Source organism: Dicentrarchus labrax, unplaced genomic scaffold (assembly GCF_905237075.1).
Source record: "Dicentrarchus labrax unplaced genomic scaffold, dlabrax2021, whole genome shotgun sequence".
Lineage (NCBI taxonomy): Eukaryota > Metazoa > Chordata > Actinopteri > Moronidae > Dicentrarchus > Dicentrarchus labrax.
In genome coordinates, this window is record NW_026136723.1 from 1729343 (window position 1) to 1746587 (window position 17245).

General features: G+C 41.3%; 1 protein-coding gene across 3 annotated transcripts in view; it reads right to left on the reverse strand.

Annotated features, from left to right (window-relative positions):
* The window catches only part of LOC127358265 (protein MTSS 1), a 62903-nt gene extending 49675 nt beyond the window's left edge, over nt 1-13228 (reverse strand). For 2 of the 3 annotated variants that reach the window (XM_051391251.1, XM_051391249.1), the window contains exons 1-2: nt 12788-13227; nt 2755-2816 (exon numbers count right to left, since the gene is read on the reverse strand). In XM_051391251.1, the coding sequence (XP_051247211.1) occupies nt 2755-2816; nt 12788-12859 (134 nt within the window). In that variant the 5' untranslated portion in view covers nt 12860-13227. Of the gene's footprint in view, nt 1-2754; nt 2817-12787 lie in introns of all 3 variants that reach the window. The other variant, XM_051391250.1, reaches the window with a different exon arrangement.
* Nucleotides 13229-17245: the final 4017 nt, after the last annotated feature.

Consider the following 17245-nt stretch of genomic DNA (forward strand, 5'->3'; position numbering starts at 1 on the left):
AAAATAGTATTTTAAAATATATTTAATATGTTATATCTCTAGAACACTTGTTTTTGCCACTGACAGGCTCAGGTTGTTATTCTGACATTATGGAAAAGATCCCTACAGACACCATTTTGTTAACATTTTGTTGCCTCGATCAGTTTTATCGTGATTGTATTGTTAATTTTGAGTGTTCCAGTTTTAAGTCAATGCTGCACTAAGTGGAATTTAGTGGAGCTAATCTGAGCTTTAATGTGCTTGAAGTGTTCAGTGTGCAAGTATCGGATCAGACCACAGTATCGGCAGAAACTCAGTGTTAAATGTCTCGGATCAGGGGAAAAAACGTATATATGCTTATAAGATTCTAGTTTTTGGTCCATAAACTGGCTGTGGATTGTGTCATATTCTCTTTATGCACTCATTCTGTCCCTTTATGCATGTTACTAACTCCACTTCTTCCCCGGTTTTTTTTTTTTTTTTATATATGTTATAATTCTGTTATGAATTGGTCCAATAAACTGGATTGAATGGGATTGAATTGTCATATTCAGGGAGAGTAAAATATTACACATTTAACATCTAATCCTTATATAATCGTTCATATTTGCAGGTTTATTCTTATTTCTATCTGTTCTACCAAGTGTTTCTTGTTTTCAGACCCTATTGGAATATCTCACTGATCTTGATATGTATATAAGCACATTTCAAGTCTCTGAAAGTTGATTTTTCATGTCATCCTAAACTGAAATCAATAGCTGCCTGAAAGGGAGGAAATCGATGGAAAGTATGGCAGAAGATCGGTGGTAATGGAAAGTACTGAGAGCGGGATAAAACATGCTAAGCAAGGGTTTGGTTCTTTAATCCCAGATACATAAACGCTGCCTAAAACGCCAAGATGGGGTGTGGTGAGGAAGAGGAGGAGGAAGGATGCAGTCTGAGTGTTTGTAATCAGCTTTGACCTCTGGTGACCTCTGGCCCAGTGCAGAATCTCTGGAGGCTGCTGCTGATCCATCTCACTGATAATGACTTTATGGTGGCATCATTAATCTCTGCCAGCCGCAGAAGGTTAATTGAGTTGTGCACATGTGTGTGTGCGAGTAGTGTGTGTGTGTGTGTGTGTGTGTGTGGGTGAAGGTGGATGTTGGTGGGTGGTTAATGTAATGGCTGGAAGGAGTGAGTGTATGTGTGTGGAGGTATTGTCCACGATGATTTAATGTTTAAGTGTATGTTTGTATGTGCATGTTTCTCTACGTGTTTGTGTGTGTGACCTTCAGTGGTGTGTGTGTGTGTGTGTGTGTGTGTGTGTGTGTGTGTGTGTGTGTGTGTGTGTGTGTGTGTGTGTGTGTGTGTGTGTGCGCGCGCAGAGCCAGTGAACCAGGATATCGGGGACGAGGCGACAGAACAGGAGAGGTGAGCCTGACATTTAAACACTTAATGAAACAGACTGATTGGATTTTCATGAGCTCAGGTTATACAGACTCTCAACATGTGTGTGTCTGTGTGTATTATACCTGTGCACACACTTCCCTTTTTCAACGTCAATGAGAGAAACGAAAGTGTCGGTTTTTAACACATTCTGCAGAAAAACATGAATATCTGAAACATCACCTGCAGGTTTATAAAGAGCTGTTCTGAACCCCTCGAATTAATGGTAGAACAGAGCCGCTGCCTGCTTTTCCTGCTATAACACGTCCAAATGTCGGCTGGAGGAGAGCTCTATGAATGTGTTTCTTTTAAGAAACGACGAAGAAACGAGAGTGCTCTGGTTCCAGCGAGGCTTATCAGGATTCAGACTAAAAGGATTTATTCAAGAAGTGAAAAACTGGCTTTTTTAAAAACCCCTTCAAGAAGTCTTTTTCTTTTTTTAACCAAAATAAATTTTTAATAAAATCTGATTTTCTATAAAACTTGGTTTGCTATTTGCTAAATGAACATTTAGCAATCTGACAACACAAATGGTAAATGTGCTGCAAATACAGAAAACACAAGCAGATACAGGGACACTGTCAACTGATCAATATGTCAGAAATAAGCCCACAAGCTTTATTTTAATTTTACTGTTACTGCTACTGTGATTGTGTGATCTTATTATTACTGGAGATTAGGGGTGTAAGGAAATCTCCACACGCTTGAGTATCGCAATGATGATTTAAACTGGTGTCGATATTACTTGTACAAACATACAACTGAGTAACATATAACCATTTGTTGGTGCGCATGGTTTTCATAAAAAGAACTGAAGGATCATATTGTATATAACAATGTGTAGTTTGTTCATATTGACAAAATGTTAAACATTTATATTTGTGTAGGCAATCTAAGCAGCTTAGATACCGGGTACGACACTGCGACTCAGGGGCTTTTAAGCGGTTTTATACATCCAAACAATTTCTATAAAATCCAGACCAGGCGTCTAATTGAGATCTAGTTCATTTGTCGAAACATGCAGCGACAGCAGGCTGTCAAAGGGACCTGCGTCTTATTTTAAATGAACTTTTACTGTACATCTCCCACAAAAACTTGTCCAATCTTGTCTTGTTGTTTGTTGGTAAATGTGTCTCTCTTTTTCCTTCCTTCCTTTCACCTTTCTGTGTGAAGGGTTTGTTCTTTTTTGATGAGATGCATGTGTTGTCAAAGTGGTGAAGCTGGTTATTTGGTCTATTACTTGCATGTGATTTCTCAAGTTGAAGTGTATTGAGCTCTGTTGCCACTGTTGTTTGTTTGTGTGTGCGTGTGCGTGTGCGTGTGCGTGTGTGTGTGTGTGTGTGTTACCTGAGCTGTGATTGTAGTTTGCTGGCCTTGCTGATGAAGTCGTCCCAGACAGGGTAACTGCCCTGGAGGGAAAAAGTGAAAAGAAGGCTGAGAATTTACATCAAAACAGCGTTTTCCTTTACAATGACGTACAAACACAGAATAAAAATCTTATTATGGAAGGTTTTTTAAATCTGCATGTAGTGTTGATTAATCATTGTCTGTTTAATAGGGCCACTATCAGACAAACAGTTTGGGTTTTCTTTTCATATTTATTTATATTAAATAAACACACACTCAACTATAAAACAGCCAAATAAATTCCTCCACATAAAAAGTTTGCTCATGTACGGATCGCCAGGCTCAACCAAAACACATAAATCCTGAGCCTGGGATGCAGCAGTGAGCCAACTGACAACAAGGAGACAGATCAATACCACCGATCCATACGCCACACCCACCCCAGCCCGACTAGAGGAAGCCAAACGAGCGCCCCCAGGCATGCAAATACAGTTTGGGTCCACAGACTGGGTCTAATGTGAGACGGATACAAAGAGTGAGAAACCAAAACGCTGCAGTGCGGTACTGCTGGATGTGTGTTCAGAAAGTAGGCTGAGGCGCTGCAGCCAAACACACAAAGACAGAAGAAACTGGGGTACGCTTCTAATGTCAGCAGTAGTCCCCTGATGCTTTTTTTTTGGGGGGGGGCTTTTCTACTGCAGCAAAACATCTGAGGCACCTTCACTCCTCACTGGATTCAGTAGAGCAGACTCAGAACTGTGTCACCAATTTAAATAAACTACTTTAAACCACATTGTAAAATACTACAAGAGTCCTAGAATTAAAAGACACTTTAAAATCCACTTTTATGTCCTCTGTATGAAAATAATGTTTGGCCATGGCCACTTTTAAACAGATTGTATATAATATACTTATAATATTATATTATTACTATATTGTTTTGGTATTTTATTTTTATGTGTACTAAAAGCCCTAAATAAAGAGAACTTCCTTACATTATAAGCGTTGCAGAAATCATACCCTGTATCACTAAAGGTATGTGGACATCACTGTAGCCATCATACAAATGGCATACAGTGTGAGTATCGTATTAACCCCGCTTTCATGTGGTGTGAGAATAATGGCGACTGCCCCCTGAAGTCAGGGAACAACTCTTGTTGTGGCACACCACTCGCTGAGCTGACGCCGTATCATGCAGAAACATGTTGGACGACAGTTGGGTTAACCTTTTATTAATTTACATAATTTGTAATATGGTATTAGGTTGTAACCTTTTAATTGCTGTCCACAGTAAGTGATTAGTGACTATATTAGTTTGAATTATATTCTTTATTACCTCTGATGCTCTTCATTGTCACACAAACGCTGGAAACAGCTTTAATGAGCCAGAAAATACAACACATCTTCTTTATGGCGTCCATGTTGTTTCCACATTATGACTTAAAGCTCTTGAACGCAGCAAAGCACGAAAGAACGACTTCCAGACTTGGGAAATGGGACCGTCCGAGGAGCACCTGAATGCACCACGAGATGCTCTCGGAGCTGTCAGGGCTTTGCACCTTGTGGGCGTCGCCTTTTGTCAGCGTCACCGTCGTTCCCCTCCAACAGCCCAGCTGAGCTGAGCTGGGTGTGTTCGGCCTTGTTCTGTTTGCGAGAGTGATGCCCAGCGTCATCGCCTGGCTACCGTTGCTACGGTAACGCTGCTGCTGCTGCTGCTGCAGCTGCAGAGGGCCTTCAGACAGAGAAGGATTTGTAGGGAGGGGGAGAGTCACACGTGCATCCATTCTCACCCAAACACACACACACACACATTTTTTTCTGTGTCACACATTTGCTTTCTTTGTTTCTCTCTTTCATATTCCACACACATTTATTTTTCGGTCTTTTTTTTCTGTCCTTGATGCACACACACTCAATCTTTTCATTTTTCACAGGCACTGTCATATTATCTGCCTGCTCTTTATTACTCGTTCATCTTTTCCTCTCTATTACACTGTATATATACCCACATCTCATTACATCCTCTCTCTCTCTCTCTCTCTCTCTCTCTCTCTCTCTCTCTCTCTCTCTCTCTCTCTCCTCTCTCTCTCTCTCTCTCTCTCTCTCTCTCTCGGACTCGCACCGAGGCGAGGGCAGGGCCGCTGCATCAATCAGTCACTGAGGACATAAATTGTCACCGTGGCAACAACCGGAGGCAGCAGCAGCGGTAGCAGCAGCCTGCTGGTCCTTCAGGAATCCTCTGTTTGTTTGGCTCTGTGAGCGACTGCACGGGCTTTAAAAGGAGAAATCCCTGTTTGGGTTTTTCTTTATCTGTGAGATAACAACACAAATCTGATTCCCCAAACTTCACAATGACCGCGTTGTCCTCTGGTGTAAAAGCCAATAAAAAAGCCTGAGGAAACGACTGAACATTTGCTTCAGCCCAGACTTTTCAAGCATTAGGAACAGCATCTACCTTCTCTCTAAAAGGTCCCCAGGTGGACTCAAACTGGGGGTGGGGAGATTACATGGGCAGAATCCATAAATCCACAAAGATGGATGCTACATCTGGTGCTGTGGATGAGGGGAAACTGTTGCCTTGTCTTGCTATTTGACTTTTACATGCTGAAATCTTGCCACAAACGCTGTCATTTAACATTTCTACGAGTGTGTCATCACTGTGGGCGTGGCTTATTCGGCACACCTCCTTCAGCATGTGTTTGGTGCCAAAGCGGTCCGGCAGATGAATTGGACCTTAAAAGGAATATTCTGACATTTTGGGAAACTGGTTTATTCGCCGTCTTGCCGAGAGGTTGGACAGGAAGACTTACATCACTCTGATAGTTTAGCTCGTAGCTTAGCATAAAGAAGAGCTCCCTAATTAACACGCTGTACCTCTTCTGTTGAATCTGCACCAAAACTGAAGTGTAAAAATGTCAAGTTGTAGTTTTACGGAGGGGTGGGGGGTTATGTGCCGGACTGTCAGCCAGGACCAGTTGCCAGGCAACCAGCTGAGACTCCAGAAGGGTACCGCTCGCAGCCAAGAAATAGTCCGGCACATAGGCCCCCCCCCCCCCTAACAACAGTGGATTGTTGGTTTTACACCTCGGTTTGTTGGACAGATGTAACAGGCGAGCTTTAATGTGTTCATTTGTGAGCTTTAGAGGTGCTGTAGGTCAATTTTGGAGAGAGCCATGCTAGCCGTTTCCTCCGTTCCCAGTTATTGTGCTAAGCTAAGCTAACGGGCTGCTGGCTCTTATTTAAGACACAAGAGTGTTTTTGATATTATATAATAATATATATATATATATATATATACTTTCACTAGAGCTTGAAGTTAAATTAAGATTCTACTGTACATCTATATATCTATTTTATCATGTATCAGAGATGTAGCCAATATTTACATCTTAACAAAATATAACAAAATGTAATAAAAGAAAGGCAGTTGGACTTTGGATATATTGCCTCTAAATCAGCACACAAGCTGCCTTCAACCTTTAAAATAAGGTTGCCTATAACTTTTAAATCATAATGAATTTCCTTTAAAGGTGTATATGATGTTAAGAAGATTAATACCATTTCACAAATCTATGATAGTGAATACTTGTTACAGTAGTGTCTTCGGGCATTTACTGGAAAAAAGGCCCGCTTTTGGTGAACGCATCCGACACTAACTCCAGAATAATATATCAACCAAATCCAACCAAGTACCCAACGGTGGAATTCACCTCTTAAAAGCAGAAACACTGCCCCTGACGTCAGACAGTAAATCATCATCAGAGAGCAGAAAAAGACTCAGAGAGAGTCAATGCCAACAGACGAGCACACAACAAAAAAACAACAGCACAGTGACCCATTTGGCCGAGGCACCAAAGCCGATACAGCAGCTCCCTCCGTGAGGTTTCCATGACGATCGCGATACTGATGCACGGCCCCCCCACCCCAAAAAAAAGAGAGCAGGATTATTTTAGCTCAGAGGTGATTAAGACGACAGCTCAGTCCAAGATAAATGGTGATTAGCATTCAGCTAATGCGCTCAACGGCATTACTTTAGACACACACACACACACACACACACACACACACACACACACACACACACACACACACACACACACACACACACACACACACAGAGCCTTGAACCCTGGTAGCAACAACAGGGTTAGAAAAGCTACAATAACTTAGCATCACAGTTGTTTTCAAAGACAACATAATTAAGAAAGTGTGTTTACTGATGGGTTTGTTGTTTACAGTAATACTTCCTGTCACTTGTCTCTCACAGGAAGAACTGGAAGTCTGTTAATTATCATATTTAACACACTGCGTGTATGTGTCAATCCCTCAGAAAATGAAATGTAATCTACAGTCGAATTACAGAGCTATTTCTCCTAGTTCATCTTTTCATTTACGCATTATCTGAACCCGTTTTTAGTCTGCGGGGGGGCTGAACCCTCCAACAGCACATAGTGTTCACTCAGAGGGGTCATAGGTTGGAACATGTCCACACAGAAAGTAGAATCTGAGCTTTACAGCCACCAATTAATCTAATGACTGCTGAAACGATTAGCGGATTAACCAATTAGTCAACTGACTGCCCACAATGTTGATAATATGCCAACAAACTGCACGTTCCAGATTCTCACATGTGAGGATTTGCTGATGTTTTACGTCATTATAAACTCTATCTTCTGGTTCTGGACTGTGGCTCAGACAAAAAATATCTGAAGACGTCACCTTGCACTCTGGGAACTTGTGACTGACAAAATAATCTACATATTAATCAATAATGAAAATTGTAGCACTAAAAAGCTTTACCAATGTGCTACAATAATGTAATGAGTTTTGTGTTAGAATATCTTAATTTGGGGGCTTTTCCAAGCAAATATTGATATATGTGATTGTTTGCATGGATATCTCTCTATCCGCTGCTGCTCAGGAGTTGGTGGAGATCAAAGTAGAGCTATAGTGAGAGTAAATATTGGATACAAACATGACTCAAATCAGGTAATAATGCTGTTCTGTGCCTGCTGGATGTGTAGGATTTTGTAGGATCCCTATTAGCTCAATCAAAACAGAAGCTAAACTTCCTGCTGCCCAATGACTACGTTAACAGATTAACTGTAAAACCTTTGGATGAAGTGTTTCTGAGAGTGTTTCTGTCCACCAGAGGCCAAAAATCACAAACATTGTGAGGACACTGATGTGGGCTCGTTCCAAATCCACAGCAGCAACAGTAAACCTTCAGTTCAGTGTCTATTCAACAGGGGTAAACACTATAAAAGACAGTTTAGAGGCGGATGTGAAGCTCGGTGTAAAGCAGCTCACAGTGAAGAGGATGAACCAGTTTCTCCTCCGGGGAAAAGCATGTAGCTCGGTTCCACTTAAATGGATCAACAGTAATGTGTCTCTTTCAATTTAACCAGCACAATGATGTGTGGATGATGAACATCGCACAGCCACACACAGCCCACACACACACACACACACACACACTTCCACAGTACGTGAACACATACATACATACGTGGATATACGACATACTGGCTGCAGGTGTAGCCGACCTGCAGAGAGGAAATGTGTGTTTGCTGGCGAGGAAATGAAAACGATGGAGGAGGCTACGAATGACAGCGCAGTTACATCGGGCCCTCAACAGAGTAACAGAACACGGCTGGTGGACGACAAGGGTTTAATATTTGAGGACGTCACCGTGGGCTTTTGGAAACAGTGAACTGACCAGACTAATCAATAAACAGAGAAACTGACCAACAGATTAATCAGCAATGAAAATAATCTTCAATTACAACATAAAAGAAACATTTCCAGGACGCTTTCCAGGAGTATTACTTGACGATGCAGGACAGCACTCACTCACAGACAGTTGTCATCGTTTATGGGCTGGACTGTTCTCACCACAGCTGATTTTATTGCTTTCTGAATAGACCTTTTTCACAGCAGCAATTTTTACAGGAAATAATAGGGTAAACACAAACAATATTGAGTTTTTGTTCAATTTAGCGTAGCAGAGCCCTTTCCAGTGAGCCAACACGCCCCCCCTCACTCTGTCTGACCTGAATGGAACAGAACCTTAATTAGTATCATTGTTAACACCTGTGTTACCCTATTATTTCATGTCAAAATGGCTGCTGTGAAAAAGGTCTATTGACTACAGTTTCCTCTAACCATAAAATCAATTTGGCCGCAGCACACGCTAAAAATACAATCAAAATTTTCCAGGACAACATAGATTTTTTCCAGGATTCTAATAGATTTCCAGGTGTTTCCATGACTGCAAAAGTAGCCTCTGACTTTCCAGGTTTTCAAGGGAACTAAACAGCACGTAAAAATGCTGTAGATGGTCAAACTTTTGCGTTGCTAATCCCATATATATCCAACATGTTGTTTTTAAAATAAAGTGCAAGCAAGGGAGACGCTAGTACCGAAGCCTGACAGGTTCCTACATGTTTGGAGAAGCCCTGTGTTACAGGTTGCTAAGTTCCCGCAGTGGAAAAAGGCTATTAACCTACTGTTTCACATCTCATCCCTAAATGACAGACTGTGTGAGGAGTAAAAAAAAAAGCCATTAATTATTAGTGACAGACAAGCAGGCATTCTGACTTGCCGTCATTAACCCAGTGGTTGTAAAATGTTCTCATTGTTTTCCTTTAATTAAACATAAGGATTAGTCACCTGACTCCGCAGCCTGAATATCCAAACACACAGACACAAACACAATTAGAAGCATCAGAGTGGAGTCTCCTCCACAGTGACACAGTGAAATCTCTCTCCGCCCACACGTTTATGCTAACAAGGGAGAACCTGCGTCTGGCTGTCTGCGAGTCACGTGCATGAATAAAACATCGAGCGGTCTTACAACGAGCTGCGTTTCATTTCGATTATTCAGTCAGCAATTAAAGATGAAAATAAAAAATGATTGCTCTGAGTAAATAGATATATATATCTTCATCCTCGGCGCCATCCACTGTCGTCCAACAGCTATTAAAAACACATCAGTGAGCCACACTGGGTGACATGTAGTTTATTTTGACTCAGTCACACGTACACCATCCTGCTGCCTCCAATAATCACTGGAGAACCAAATGTGGATGAATCCGCCACTGAAAACAGAACTGTTCCAATACCAGTACTGGAAATGCTGGATTGCTTTAGTATTAGGACGCGGCTATTTCCCATCATTGCCTTTGTTTTACCCAGGATGGCGAAGTCAAGACCTGCCCTGGTCTGATTGGCTTACTCTTTAGCTAGCTAAAGTTCAGCAATATAACTGTCAACCTTGATAATAAAAGAAAGTTGTGTGGCATTCATTCTCTGTATGTATTTGTTCATGTTTTACCAACCTGAGCCAGAACGACAGCATTCATACAGCGCAGTAGCAGATCGGTACTCGGCCGATATGGAGCTCAGGTATCGCATCAGGAAGGAAAAACTGGTATCGGAACAGCTGTTTGGGGAAGTCTACTTTATGCTTTTTCATCTGCTTTCTTATCTCTGACAGTTAGATTAAGATTGAACAAACAGAACTTGTGATGAGCTCATAAAATATGATGCATTGTTGGAGATTAAACTACCCAACAGTATATAAAGTAGTTCAAATGAGCTCTGAGCAACCATAAATTGCTCTTTTGAAATATCTTCTTCATGAATAAAACATTCAAACACAAGTCTACTCTGTTCACATTCACAGTGCTGCATCCCTCGCAGCGCCGATGTGCAGCGGCCATGTTTGCGAACACAACAGGTTAGAAAGCAGGTGGGAATCTCTACAGTCACATCACTGTGGAAGCATTTCATTCATTCTGCTGTCAACGTCATTAGGAGCACCAGCTTGTTATACGTTACCACAGGAAGACGAAGAGATTAAAGAGATTCATGAGAGCTGAAAAAAGGAGAAGCAGAGAAAGGACAGAGGAGAGGGGAGAGAAAGAGGAGGAGGAGGAGATAAAAGACACAAAGGAGGATGGAGAAGAGGAAAGGAGAGCAAACTGAAGGAGAGAGAAAAGAGATAGAACAGCAACAAGGAAGGATGCTGAAAGGAAGAAAGAAAATGAGGAAGAGGGGGATGTAGGAGGAGGAGAAGAGGGGGAAGGAAGAGAAACACTAAAGGGAGGTAGAAGAGGAGGCAAATGAGGAGGAAGATGCAGGGGGACAATAAAAAAGAGAATAAACAGGAGCAGAAGGGCTGGAAGACTGCATGTGGAAGAAGAGGTGCGGAGGGAGGTGGGGCATGCTGTAGGAAAAACAGGACTGCAGGAAGAGGAGGGTGAGGAAAGAGAGGAAAGGGAAGAGAAGGGACAGAACAAGCGGAGGAAGAAAGGAGGGTGTGGCAGATTTCCCAGACCTCCCTTTGTGAACCAACCACACCTGTTAGAAACCACCTGTCTGTTATTACGTCACCACGGAAACAGGTGTGTGATTGTCTCCACGGTGCCCCTCCCCCAACAACACACACGTATTGTTACCTGTGAGGACACTGTGGGCGAACCGTCACTGTTCACCACAACCTGCACATAAAGTCAACCCTCAGCAGAGCCTGAGTCAGTCTGAACCTCGTGGCCTGTTGTCCTAAATGCGGGATGAGTCATCACAATGTGAACAAGTCTGTCCCTGCACACACACACGCACACACAAACATCACACACACTCACACACACGCACACACACGCACACACACGCACACAAACATCACACACAATCACAAAGCCTGTAGACTACAATCTGCCTGTGGCGGACTCCGCCAGAAGAGGACCCGCCAATAGATCCTTCGAAATGTTACACACTGGACCTTTAAGTTCCACTGGTGAACTGAATTGAGGATATAGAGACAAATAACTACTAACAGTTATACACAGACAGTCTGTACCAATCTTCATGTCTTTTAGGATTGCAACTATTTTCATTATCAATAAATCTGCCAATCAATCATCTTCTCCATCAACCAATTAATCCTAAAGACAGAGGACGGTAAAACAATCAGTTTCCTAAAAAAGTCAAAATATAAACCCGCAAATATTCAGTTTACTATCATATAGAAGAAAGAAAATCAGGCAAATCCTCTCCTTTCAGAAGCTGAACATCATGTTGTTCGATTTATCCATTAAAGTTTCAGCTCTGACGTCATTTTTATGAAGGTTGAGTTCAAGTTCCTATTCTGTAGCACAACAGAGATAAGAAAGTCTTAAAAGCACTTTTCTCTCAGTTCATCTGTATCAGAAAATCCAAATCAGTCCATCCTTTGTCATCAACATCCCTCTCATTAGAGCTGCAACGATTAGTCGCCAACTATTTTGATAATGGATTAATCGCTTTGAGTCATTTTTATTAAGAAAAAATGTCCAAATTCTCTGATTTCAGCCTCTCAAATGGGAATATACTTTGGTTTATTTAGTCCTCTATAACTGAATATCTGGACTGTGGACAAAAAAAGACATTTGAGGACATCACATTGGACACAGTGGTTTCATTTTCTGACACTTTGTGGACAACTGATCGATTAATCCAGACAATGATCTAGAGACGGACCCATAATGACAATAATGGGCTGCAGCATCAGAGCCCCTGTGAAATATGAGACAGTGTGTGTGTGTGTGTGTGTGTGTGTGTGTGTGTGTGTGTGTGTGTGTGTGAGCTCAGGGAGGACGTTGCACTCATCAAACTGCACTGAAGTGTGTTTTTATCTGCTCCTGTCTCTGCTCCTGTCTGTCCCTGTCATTCATCCCCTGTAGCTGCAGCTCTACACGCTGTTATCATCTTTTTACAGACAGCTACAGGCGCTCAGATCCTGAAAATGAAGGCACCGGAGCCTGAACACACCCACCTTCCTCCCCCTTCCTCCCCCTCTCCTCCCTCCCTCCTATGGATAATTAGCAAATTAATGATGACGCCTGGAAATCTCCAATAATCAAAATGTCTGCTGTTCCTGGTTTGATGCAACAGGATGCACAGAGGGCTCTCTCCTCCTCCTGCCTTCAATGTTTAATGTGTGAAACACTGATTTTAATCACAAATCAGATGAAATATTGCTTCATGTTACCTTCATGTCTCCTATGACAGTCTGGAAGAGCCCCCCCAGCGCGCTGCACTCCCTCTCCATCACTGTCTCCATCTTCAGCGGTGTGAACGGAAATTACAAACACTCTCACTCGGAGCTTCTGTGGTCCATAAATGAGGCGCCAGGAAACCAATATATGAAAGGGGGAATAAACGCGGATCGGTGGAGATAAAACCGCTCAGACTCTGAGACGCGCTGCAGGTTTTCCCCGGCTGAAGGAGACCAGAACACGGACAGAAGCAGCAGCAGAGCCCGCGGTTATAAATCCCATGTCTGCAGGAGGAGACGCATGTTGGAGCAGAGAGGAACGACTGACAGCAGGAAACAGCACGACGCCGCCGGAGAGACTCAACTTTCCACAGAGAGCTGCTCCACTGGCTGCTGGAGGAGACGCGGCCCGGGAGCGCGCCTGAAGGGACGGGGCCGCGCGTCCGCTTGGCCCCGCCTTCAGCTGAGGAAGCTTTCTGTTAGTGAGGCTGGAGGATGGAGTCCATGCAGGGTGGAGGATGGAGTCCATGCAGGGTGCTGGGTTAGGTTTTACTGCTCTGTGGTTGTGTTCTGTCTGCAGGGCCAGAGACAGCAGATCCAAATGAGCTGCTAACTCTGCTGCAATGACTTTTATTAATGTGCTGTTCCTGTAAGAATAAACAAATAAAATATATACAAATAAAATAAGTAGTGTAGGTTGAAATAAAAATAAAGTTATGGACATAACAATAGAGGCAATCTAGAAGACAAGTCGTAAACATAAGATTCACTCATACTAATAAAAACAACTGAAAAATAATAATAATTATATAAAAATATAATATCAGTTAGATTAGAAATCTACAACACCATTAATGAAAACAAGGGAGCGTTTTAAAAAACGCACTTATGACCATAAATGTCTTAAAATGAATAAAATGTTAGAACATTTGAAAAATAAAACAAGAACACATATATCATTTTCACAGTAAGGACTCCCCCTGTTTGATCCCCTATAGGAGAAATTCAAATGTGGTACAGCAGTACAGGGGAAACGTGTGCAAAGAGCAGATAATACAATAAAATATAATAAAATAAAAATATTATAAGCAAAAATCTAGAATATTTAAAATATCTGTTGAAACTGAACTTTTCAACAACTGATCAGGATATCTACAAAGGTAAAGTTAGGATTTGTTTTCAGGATATTTTGTATTTTTATATTTTCATAGGATAAATGGAAGAAAAAAAAAATATATATATATATATATATATATATATTTATACCTGCAGGTATTGGCTGAATGAGTCCGCACCCCAGTTTTAAAACCACTGCTCGACATTAAAGAGCTTTACAAAGTCATTTGATATCATTACCTCGCAAGTCTTGACTGTTAATGCCCAGATATTTAAAACCACATCGCCACCTAGTGAGTATTTCACTGAATTTCACTGTCTTTTACTTTTACTTAAGTAAGTACCAATACCACTGTGTAAAAATATGCCTTTACAAGTGGAATTGCCTTTAAAATTCTAAGTAAAAGTATTATCAACTCAACAGTTACATTATGATATATTCGGCTACATTATTAATATTGATGCATCAATGATAAACAGCATTTTTCCTTTTTTACTGGTTTTATATGCAGCTTTTATCCAGTGGCTCCCAAACTAGGGGTGGGTCGGGCCCCTCTAAAGAGTCACAAGATAAATCTGAGTCATGATGAGGCAGAAAAGAAGAAAAAAACAGTTAAGTTATGCCGCATAAAGTCGTAGTCATTAGGGACTTACTTGGCTTGGGAACCGGATGGCCTTGAGCAAGGCACCCAACCCTTAACTGTGCCTCTACGTGGCAGCCCATCAGTCCACCATCTCTCCACGTTTGCATGTCTATAAGACCTGCATGTGCATGGTTGTATTTCAGGGCTGTGTGTAAAGTAAGAGTGAAAAAAAGAATTTCCCTCTGGGGATTAATAAAGTATATCTTCTTCTTACTTCTCCGCAGGGACCACACTCGACCTGTTGACTATTTCCATTCACAACTTGAAAATTTGAACCTGACATCACTGTTTTGTTTCACATCTTTCCCCCTTTTACAAATCAAACATACTCGTGAGAAGTTGATTTAATGTCTCTCAGGTTAGTTTGTGGTAGGATTTGATCCTAGAAAATATCTGAATTACCCTTCTTGTCTGTCTCATTGTGATAAACCATGAGTTCTCAGTTCTGACCTTCATGTAAGTTGGAGGACACCTAGTGGTACAACTCAGTCAGTGAACCTCAGTTTGCATCTTGAGGAAAACCTTCTCTAAGCTAAATGAACTGCATATATCATACCAAAGTGCTTGATAGTGTGCCTCTGGCTCGGCCATCGAGAGAGGGTTTGCTGTCTTTCTCAAGGACACATTAGACAAAATCTTTGATTAATCTTTGTTGTGACTTCCTCAAAAATATCTGAGATTGCACCCGAAACAAACCTTTCCCCAATAAAAATACTGGTCACACATTCCTTCTGTGATGTTTATTGTATGTTGTCATTACTGTAGATGGTATACGTGAGCATCATAGCTAACAAGTCATTTTAAGACAAACACATTAATAACCTCATGACTCATTAGTACCACCAAACCGGAAAAATGTCTGCTCAGCCTAAATCCTGGAAACCCTGTCTTAACAGAGAATCCCTCAAACTCAAGAAATTATCTTGAAATTCGGCATTATTTATTCTGTTTTATGTATTTGGTTCTCTTTTTGTTAGATAGTGCCATATCAAATATTTATAAAAGATTTCAGTGACGTCTCTTTAAAATTAAAATTTGAACAATAACTAAAGGGTCTTCCTATCACTGTGCTGAAAATTAAACCATAAATAATCAAACTAACTGTGCAAAATAGTACCAGGTATTCCAAGAAACCCACAATAAAAAACTAAAAAACAAAGCTATTCACAGCACATTACTCCTTCTCTTATGTATTTTGATGCAGATTTGAATCCAGGCACAGATTAAAAAGGTAAAATGAACACATTTAGAAGATTTTTACTCTTGGCAGAGTATCACATCAAATCAAAGAAGATGCTTTGAAAATGCTGTTTCACTTAGACTTTGGCGTCTCTCTCCAGCAGCGGTGAACAACCATGTGATTCCACTACAGCAGCTGAGGGGGAAAACCTGCAGACTTTTGGCCCTAAACTGAAGCTTTGGAGGCCGGACTGAAGCCAGCAGGGCTGACCACTTTGCTGGAGGAAGATCTGGGATCAGATGGTGAAGCTGGCAGAGCTTCAAACAGTCAAAGCTGTGTCATTTTAACCACACAGACTCACTGCTTAATAACACAGAGCGCTGCTTTTTGTGCACTGATTCTCAGTATGTGTCTGTTGAGTGTGTGTGTTGTTGCTCCCTGTCATTATCTCCCCCAAACAGGAGAAGACTAAACTAATAACAGCTATCAGAGAGAGGGGGAGAGAGGGAAAGGGGGGAGAAAAAGAAAAACAGAAGAAGTAGGAGGAAAGCAAAAAGACGAGGAGCCTGAGACTCATGATTCACATCATGTTAAATTGAGTTCAGAAGGTATTTTATGAGTCTGAATTTCCCAAGCCATTCTTTATATTCACATCAGTGCCCAGACAAAGAAACCAACATGTATGTTTAAAACAGCATGAAGAAGAGAGACATACGCGCCTATCTCCAGCTGTTTTGAAAGGAGCATAAAAGAGTCTTCGGAGTGAAAAGACGCGTCTGATGCTGCCAAAGGATAAATATATCACACAGCGACATCATTTACAAAATTATTTTGCTGTAATGGGAAGTACATGTAGGCTACAGTTTGTAAAATGGGTTTGAATGAGCTAAATGACAAGTATTTCCTTTAAAATATAAGGTTGGGCTTTTATCAGGTGACGCCCAAATGTCTGTGCCAAATGTAATCCTGACAGTTGTTTCAGTCTGGACCAAAGTGGTGGACTGCAGACTGACCTGTCCCTCCCTTGAGCCAAACCACTAGCACGGCTAAAAATGTCTTATTTAATACAGTTTAAGGCTATCAACTATTTAAAAGCTATGCAATCTGCTTGCAGTCTCAAAACTATGATCTACACTTGAAAATAACACTGCTGGCATTGGATATGAGATAAAACAAATCAAGGTGTAATAAAAGTGTCAGTCTTGTTGTATCACAGTATATTTAGATGATGCTTTGATACAATTGTCCTCCTCTTAAGTGGTGACTGTTTCTTCAGCTACAAAACACACCTCATTACTGTAAACCATCTCTTACTGGGTTAAAGAGATATGTGTGATATGTGTTGAATGGCAGGCTCTTTGTTAATGACGGCTCATTCATTAGACAGATGTGGTGTCAAGTTCTGCTCTTCTCTTATAGTGAAACTACAGAATATTGGCTTTCAGAGGGCTTTTTTAGGCTCTCTGCTATGAATGTTTCACATTTTTATTCCAATCAAGCACAATGGCAGCT